The sequence below is a fragment of the Anarrhichthys ocellatus genome, unplaced genomic scaffold, assembly GCF_004355925.1.
Source record: "Anarrhichthys ocellatus isolate YVR2014 unplaced genomic scaffold, GSC_Weel_1.0 scaffold40, whole genome shotgun sequence".
NCBI lineage: Eukaryota > Metazoa > Chordata > Actinopteri > Perciformes > Anarhichadidae > Anarrhichthys > Anarrhichthys ocellatus.
This window is the reverse complement of record NW_022280070.1, coordinates 4,102,829-4,111,828: the sequence shown is the minus strand read 5'-3', so window position 1 is coordinate 4,111,828 and position 9,000 is coordinate 4,102,829. Positions and strand designations below refer to the sequence as shown.

Genomic DNA, 9,000 nt, shown 5'->3' with positions numbered 1-9,000 from the left:
GCATCGCGGCTGATTTCTCTTCATTATGCCAAACAACACACCCCGCTGCTTGCCTTGATGTGGAGAGTGTGCGTGAATGTGTGTCTGTACACGCAAATTTGCACATGTGCGGTGTGTGGAGGGGCGGGGGGGGTGAGTGCAGGATGGTGGGAGTTACAGCAGATTTTCAAAGTATTCTCCAAGCAGCAGACTCTTTCTTCTTGCCCAATGCTACAGCAGCGAGGGAGCAAGTATGTGTGTGTGTGTGTATATATGTGTGTGCAGCTGAGTAGATAAGCTGGATATGTACGGATACTTTACTTCTGTCTAATTAAATGTGTGGCGAGGGGCTCACAGAGACAGACGGAGAGGATTATCGGATCTCTGATCGTAAGGCAGACAGACAATTGATAGGGGAGGGGCTCATCTCAGAGCTACTGATCCATCACTCACACTTCACTCTGGAGAAGAGGTGGAAGAACCACATCCTTAATCAGGACAACGATCATTTCCTGTACTTGCATCGTCCCCCATCATGCCCTTGGGGGACTTGTATAATAAGTTCCAGGCTGTGTTCCGTAGGCAGTTGGAGTCACTCAGTTGTATGCATCTGTTGCTTTTACACTTACCAAACGTCAGAACTAGCGACTCACTGCCGTGTTAGAAAACCTGGAACGTGTCCATATCCAGATCTAGCGAGCCTACCCCATGGAGCCCTTTTGGAATTTCTGATGCCGACTAATTTCGGTGATTGCACCATATGGGTGGAAGTGTGTCCTCCCATCCCCCTGCCCCCGCAAAGCAGAGCCTCTTAGTCCCTTGGGTCGAGCCAATTCTGCAAAGTGTGTCTTTAATGGCTCAGCCAGTCTGTCTCCTACCTATACCAAGGCCAGGATTAGTTATTGTGTGTGTCAGGTGGAAAGAAGGAGAAAGAAGCACAGGCTTGAAAATGGGGGGGGCACGCACTAATTGCTGGATTAGTTGGACTGAGGGGGGTTAGCCTAAATCTCAAAAAGCTTGATGCACCGCTGTAAGTGTTTAGGGAGAAGCAAACATACATCCACATCTTTTCTTTTGTGAATTTGACTGCTGACAGAGAGGTATCCTCACTTCTGCATCAGATTAGAGGCATTTTGTATCCGTCAGAGTCCACGAGTACAGAAAAGGTAGATAGATATATGTACGAGAAAGAGAGAGAGAGTGCTGGCTTGGCCGTCTGCCCAAACCTGCAGCGAAAAAGGGAGCACGGAGAAAATAAAAGAGAGAAAAGAGGACTTACTGGCAAGAGCCTTCTCATAGTTCTTCCCCATGGCAACGAAGTTCCGTAAGCAGGGGTTGAACTGCTCCATGATGGTCTGAAAGAGAAAACAAGAGATAAATGGGAGGTACAGGTTTCACTTATCAACAGAGCGGGGTCAAGGGCAGAGAAGAAAGACTTACACCATGCTCTATTCATTCTCCATCGCACTCCCTGCCTCTCTATCCCTCTGACATACACAAACCTCCTTCAGCTGCACAGAATCTGTCTCGCACAGAAGCAAATAGGCACCGACAGAATCTTTGGACACACTAAGTGGTTGTCTTGAATGTTGATGAGGGCAGGAATGGCTTCCTCCACCCACATTCTGCCCTCTTACAGTGAGGAATAGTCCAGGTGGGATGAGGCAGGAGAGGCTGGGGTTGATGATGGTGGAGGAGGAGTGGGATAGATACTCGTGGGACTAAAACGTGACATCGACAGGGATGCGTGTTACCTTTCAGCATGATAGATGACGGACACCAAGAGTCATTGTGGTTGCTAGTGAACAGAGAATTGTAGATTCTACAGATATAGCCATAAGGAATCAGCATTTAGAGTTAAAATTACAGCTAGCTATATATATATATATATATATATATATATATATATATATATATATAATGTAAGTATGCTGTGATAAGAAACAATCTAGAAACCAAGCAGATTTTTTTGTCATGGCAGCAGTTACTGCAGAGATACAGTATCGCACTAAACTGAGGGCAGAGTCGGTAAATGCGGAGAATGCATGACGCCTGCCATCTCCCGCCATCATCGTTTCCTCTACCTCTCCTTCCTCCTCCAGGGCTTCCTCCAATTAGCCGGTCCCCAGTCAGCTAGTCAGGAAAAGCCAGGGGACAGAGAGACGACCGCGACATTGCTGCAGCAGCAGTCTCGACACACAAGCGCCATCAATACTGCAGGAGAACACTTCATAATCTACTTCTAGTCTGGACTCACACTGTGGCAGAATAATATGGCAAGGCGCCACCACCAGTGTCAACCTGAAACAATCCCGCAGCTCATTCTGAAAATCAGAAGTCTCTCATCTTCAGTCAGACATCAGCATTTTTGCATTCATCTTGCCGTCTGTCTTTTGTTTTTAATGAGAGCCAAGATTTGGATAGGACGGTACATGTGCGCTTTGCTGTGGTGTGTATCTCAGTCAGGAGTTGAGGTTCAAGGGGCTCGAGTGCAGCGCGACCCCACCTACAGTAGAAATACCAGTGAGTCCCACATAAACCACTGATACCGTGATTACCAACAGTAACTATTCTACTACTACTCTCCATGACTGCGCTTGCATCTAAAGCCGGTGCAGCCAAAACTGGAAAAGATGCAGTCACCACCAATAACATCCGTCAAGGATGTGGCCTTATACCTACTGTAAATAGTTTGAATTAAATTGGTTCACTTGTGCTGATCATCACGCAAACATTTTTATCCAAGTATTACTACAGATTTTTTCTAGGGTTGCAACTAACGATTAATCTCCCAATTTGTTAAAATATATTCAGTTGACCTTTGTATACCACAAAAAAAACATAAAATCCTGGCATTTAAGAAGCTGGAACTAGCAAATGTTTGGCATTTTTGCTTGAAAAAAAAAAAACAGGATTAATCAATTATGAAAATAGTTACCTATTATTTTCTATCTTGATCAACTAAATATTTGAATTGTTGCAGCTAATTGTTTCTATAGTTTTCCAGAAGCATCCTAACCGGTGAAAATTATGTATAAAATATTTGAACACCCTTTCAAATTCTGGTCATTGCGGCTAAAAGTGTAAATGAGTAACAAAAGTGAGCAGACAGACAGGTGCACTGCAGGTCCCCGTGGATATTGGCTGGCTGAACTCTCTGTTAAGTTCCTGTCTGTTAACTGGCTCTATAGCCCTCAAGCACAATGGACTCTACAGCGAGTCTGTGCACCGGCTCAGCAGCTCTCAGGAACACAGTGAGATTGCTGAGAGAAACTTCTTTTAAAAACAGTTGTTCCTGAAGGAAGAGATGTCCTCAAAAACAAAAAAAGAGAGCATATTAATACTCGATTACACAGCTGATTACTTTTTACAGAGGGCAACTTGTCATCTTATCGTTTCACATGGACTCATCCCCCAGCTACCACAAAGAGGGTTTAATGAGCTTTATAAGCTACTCTAATAGCAACTCCTGTTTAAATCAGCTCCCTGTATTTACCATCTGGCTCAGCTAGTCTAATATACTAGAAGAATAGGAGCATAATTAGGGAGAATCCCATCTTCAAGCACACACACAGCGCTGGTTTTTTAAAAAAGGTATCCCCGCTCTCGCTGCCTCTGGGAAGATAAAAGACGAAACACATCCCTCAGGACCTCGCTGGAGAAATGTTAATACCTAAATGTTTCTTCGCTCTGCCTCATTCCGATGTAGAGTGCATCCCATAAATGGAGGATAAGGTCACATGAATGTGTGCAAATCACACACACACACACACACACACACACACACACACACACACACACACACACACCTACATGAATACAAGGCTTTATAATAAAGAGTGGTGGTGTTTCAAACTTGTGGGCGGGTTACATAAAGCATGGCCCTGTGCAGCATCATTATGGCACACTCTCCCACTGAGGGGGACAAAGGTAGCAGACACGAGCCTGGCCACCTTTCTTACACATACTGCACGTGCTGACCCACTGCCACTGAATAAACAGACAGAAAACGCATGCAGTAATGGAACATAAGGCGTTTAAATGATTAGCCACGGATATAACCATTATATAAGAGATACGTTTGCAGCGACATGCAGCTAAGGGGAAGGGAAGAGAAGACAAAAAAAGTACAGTGAGGTAGGTTCTTTCTTCCCATTGTTGCTAAATTTGTCATCCCAGTTATCTTGTACTACATTGTTACCCTAATTCTGGTGGTTAATTGGGAAATGGGGCCAGGAGGCACTTGACAGTGTGTGACATAAAGAGAGAGAGCGAGAGAAAATTGCGAGGATGGAATATTTCATAAAATTAAGAGCAAATGTGTCTATGTAATCATGTACTTTACATCCCTTCCCATTGAAACACTCTGTATCATCATTCCCTGAAAGAAGTAATAAAATAACTGTCACGGCTGAAGTGTAAATTTTCCCCTTTGCAGAGACAGAAACTGTCCATTTTGCGGCTGCCTACACGAGGACTAAATTAATTCATTATCAGCACTCAAGCCAAAAATGATAAAGCAGACAATTAAAGAGGAGGGCAGAGAACTGTCTCCTACAAAATGAATAAAATAACTTTGACACCAATTTGTGCTGTGAGGTGAGACAGGAAGAAACTGGAGAACTCGGCATAGCACAAGCATAAAGGCTGCAAATAAGAGAAAACACACGAATAATATGAATTTCTCCTCGGCGTGGAAGTAGCAAACAAGGCCAGTGTGTGTGAAATGGATTGTCGATTCAAACTATGGGATATTCATCCATCTTCGCTCATTCTGTTCTGTGTCTCTCTCACACACACACACACACACACACACACACACACACACACACACAGTAATGACATGCAAAGGGGGCTGATTTCAAAGCAACACCAGCTGATTAGAATCAGGGGGAAATCACACGCAATCAGATGCCAGGAAGCCGTCATGATCATCTGTTCCTTCACGCCTTCCCATCGCACCTTCCTCCTCAGCCCCTCTTCTACATGGCAACCAGACGCGGACCTGAAAATGCCCAGGATCGGCTGAGCACTGCAGCCACCAATTATTGTATTTGTGAGAACTGTAGGGGCACATAATGTGGTGACAGGCAGAGAGCCTAATGATGTAATCAGAGGAATGTAAAGAAAGAGCATCATGTGCGGATGTACTTATGACAACCCCACAGACAGTCTGTTCTTCCCTAATAAGAAGCAGTGGGGGTTTATGATGGGTCTCAATCAGCTGGATGATAGCGGAGACCTTCAGCATAAACTAATTACTGCGCCAAGAGAAAATAGTCAGGTTGCTGTGTAATCTCCCGTCTGATTGGACAGACCAGGAAGAGACACGGCCGGATCTGGGTGGTCTCATCACCTCGGCTAAGTAGTTTCCCGAGGGGAACCCTGTGTTGCACATGTTCACACGCTAAACTAGGCTTGAACATACAGTATAGCGAAGAAAGAGAAAATTGCTAATTGTACCATATCGTGTTTTGATATCATTACGTGAAGCTAAATTATAAAGCTAGTGGCATCACTTGTGGATTGTTTACTGAAAATAAACACAGCCAGCCAGAGTAAAAGCTAAGTAAACACTTTTTCTAGTTTTTCTCCAGGTAACAGTTTTAAAAATGTACTTTGCAACATGCAAGTATACAGACGAGTGTACAGTATGTGGTTGGGATGTTAAACCACATCTCAAACAGCCAAACCCTTCCTGTTTTACTTCAGTTGCCGTCATTGTACTCTGATCACTTGTGTCAAAAATACATCATGCTGCCTTCATGAGCATGCCGGAAATATCAGTATTATAAAATACAAGTAGGAACAATTCAACAATGGAAAATACATAACAAGGACAGTTAGGGTTTTCTGTGATTCTGATTTAAATGTGGCATTAAAAAAAGGTCAGAGAGCAGAGAAAAGCTCTCAACAACTGATTGTAGAACTTATTCAGTATATATTAAACTATGAAATATAGATATTACTGCATATAGTGTAAGATTTATCAACTGTACTGAAAAAGCAGACAGTTTGCGGAGTAGGCGTGGGTAATTTGTCCAGGGTCAGTCTCGTTCACTTCTGTCATTTTGGGTTCTTCATTCTCCAATGAATTCATGTAGTACCAAGGCCGGTCACATTTTATCACAAATTGTTCACATTGTTAAAAGATATTCCTCCTGCTGTCATAACTGAGAATGGCAGACTTGTTGTATGCTGTATTGGAAAGACAGCGAACACTTGTAAGAGGTTGCATTCCACACAAAATCGTATTACATGTTGCCGGAAAGTGCAAAGACAGGTTAGAGAACTTTCTTAAGTACACACCTCAGAGAAAAAGCACACACACACACACACACACTGTCACATCCTTATTTCAGAACCAACTGCCGGTACAGAAGTGTGTCCTTCTTGCATACCTAAAGCCTGACTAATACTGCAGTAGTCACAGCATGTGCTTTCAGCAGAAGCCATAGCGAACAGCAAGTCTAAGAATACCATGTGAATATTTGTGTCCTTTCCGAGTTGTATTGAGGAGAGCAAACTTCCTAGCATCGTGGGCTGAAAGAAAACGGTGCTGTTCCAGAGCAGCTCTCGTGTTCTTTTGTTATGGAAGAGTACAGCGTACATTATTGCACATCAGTCATGTCAAACACAGACGGAGACCCATACACGTTCTCCTTAACATCACAAAGTGCCAGGCAATGCTTTGTTTGTTGATGCCGCAAAAACAGCTTAAGTTCCAGCGCTTATGTTAAAAACAATGATGAAACGGTGCGTGTGTTCTATTGGGTGAATAACTCAGAAGGATGTTTCTGGAGTTTCAGAGCCTCTTGTGGTCTTTGTCCAGCTCGAGTAAGCAACATTAAGCGCTAGCTATTGCAGGTAATTAGTGACCAATTATCCAATCATGGGTTGTAGCTACAGAAGTCACATTGAAACTCATGACCCAGTAGAATCTTGAAGAGATCCAAGACAAGTATAGAAGGACTCCACTGTCAGTTTAAGTTTGCCATTGTGTTGCTCCGCCTCTTCGGTAGGCCTTATTGTATTTGCAAATGTGAACATAATCTCCTTTTACTGTTGTGTGACAAGAGCTATGCTAATCAAGGAAACAAACCGTTGGATGCATACAAAAAGGATTCATCATGACCATAAACCTTGGATCACCGCCTAATAACATGTGTCCACTGTAACACCCCATGCTCTTTTCTTTCTCCGTCATGCACATACACACACACCTTGCTTTAGGGACTGTGTGGCATGTTAAAGCTGAGCGGTAAAGGGGAAAGGTACAGGCTTATCATTTCTAATAATTTTTCATTCACTTGCAATGCAGAAGACAAATATCAGCCGTTAATCCGACGTGTTGCTGCATCTGTAAAACATCCGAGAACAACGCATGCCACGTCATGTGGGAGTAACATGCTTAGTCGTGTTGGAGGTGCCTCCCACCTTGCAAATAAAATGATATCCTTACACTTTGGTGAATGTTAGTCACAATCACAAACAGAAACATAAGAGGCTTTTTACCAATGTTAGATTTAATCACACATGAGGCTTGATGACCTCAAAGTCATCGACAAGGGGCCTCAGGTGGAGAAGCAAAAACTCTCTGTCCACTCCCCACCTTCGATCCTCTGCCAGCGCAAAAAAACAAATCATTTGCTCGCCAGAGACCAACTATTTACTGCGTTTGTTTGCTTTGCCGTCATCTGCAGCCAGTGTGACCCCCCCCCCCCTCTACTCTACTCAGCCCGGCATCAGCCCCTCGACTAACCCAACACAGGCACTGGTTACCACAGCAACCAAGACCCAGACGTATTTGCAAGCTTTAGTTCTTTGACCAGCAAAACACTCGTTCATTTTGGTGGAGGAAAGAAACTCTGAAATCCCCCAAACAAATATTCTTCTAATGAATTATGAAAGACTCAAAAGGTAATAAACCGACAGCAGCAGAGATAGTCGTTTCTTCAAATGAAAAACAACAACACGTTGTAGAATGACGGACTTCATTGAAGTGTGGGTTGCTTCATGGTTAGATGAAGAGGATATCTGCAAATTCACAGTTTGCATGGCAGTTTTCAGGCTTTCAGGAAGGCCATTTATGAATTATGGATGCATTGTGCGAGGATGCCACTGCTGACCTCCTCCTTGCCACGTTCAGATTTCAACACAGCCCTACATGGACAGAACACCATGTAGAACATAATCTAAATTATGATGATTTTAACAAATACACAAAAAAAAGTCCAAGGAATGCCCTAACAGTGAGTGTCTGTTGTAGTAGTCACTTTGCATCCCAATGGGAAGGTCTCACTGTGTGTCCAAATGTCTTCAACCAAAAGGAACATTCAAACCATGTGGGTATGCAAGCCGAATTTCCTACTTTCTGCACAATAGCATGACTGGTCTGGGTCTCAGTGCCTAAGTGGGTGGAGTGTGGCCAATGCGACTTAAAGTATAGCAGCATCTGCCACAGAGGCATAAAGTCACACTAGCCACAGGCACGTTAACTGCAGTTTATGACCCATAAATGTAAGGCCATTGTCCACTGCCACAGTACTTACTGAAATGTTTACTGTCTCTGCTTCTGTGTGTCTCTTTCGGTCCGTGTGATTACAGCTTCACCCTCGACAGTAATTAGGGACCATTTCAACAAGGATGTGGAATGTCTCCATCCATGTTTCCTTCTCTTCATCTCCTTCTCTCTTCTACCCCCACAATAAGCATTCTAATGCACGCTATAAAGCGAAGTCAAGTCTCATGCACGCCGTTTTTTTGTGACAGATAAGTAACATTTTGGGACGATGGCCACATTAACGGCAACACAGTTTTATCTTATCTTTACGAGATGACTTTGAAGGAACCTGTTCTGTCAGCTATGAAGCCCCCTTTTGCAGTCAATGCAGTGTAGCCTTGGATTTAGCACCGAGCATCTCCAGTCTCAGTCCTTGAAAAAAGCAGTGATGAGCAAAAGGAAAGAGAGAATGTCTCTAAACCATCCACCCCCAGACGTGCAGAGAAGGTGGGTGTGTG

General features: G+C 43.6%; 1 protein-coding gene across 12 annotated transcripts in view; it reads right to left on the bottom strand.

Annotated features, from left to right (window-relative positions):
• The window catches only part of LOC116394724 (brain-specific angiogenesis inhibitor 1-associated protein 2-like), a 47,573-nt gene that overhangs the window by 34,210 nt on the left and 4,363 nt on the right, over positions 1-9,000 (bottom strand). For 11 of the 12 annotated variants that reach the window (XM_031868001.1, XM_031868008.1, XM_031868003.1 and 8 more), the window contains exon 2: positions 1,259-1,334. In XM_031868001.1, the coding sequence (XP_031723861.1) occupies positions 1,259-1,334 (76 nt within the window). Of the gene's footprint in view, positions 1-1,258; positions 1,335-1,419; positions 1,787-9,000 lie in introns of those variants that run through there. The other variant, XM_031868009.1, reaches the window with a different exon arrangement.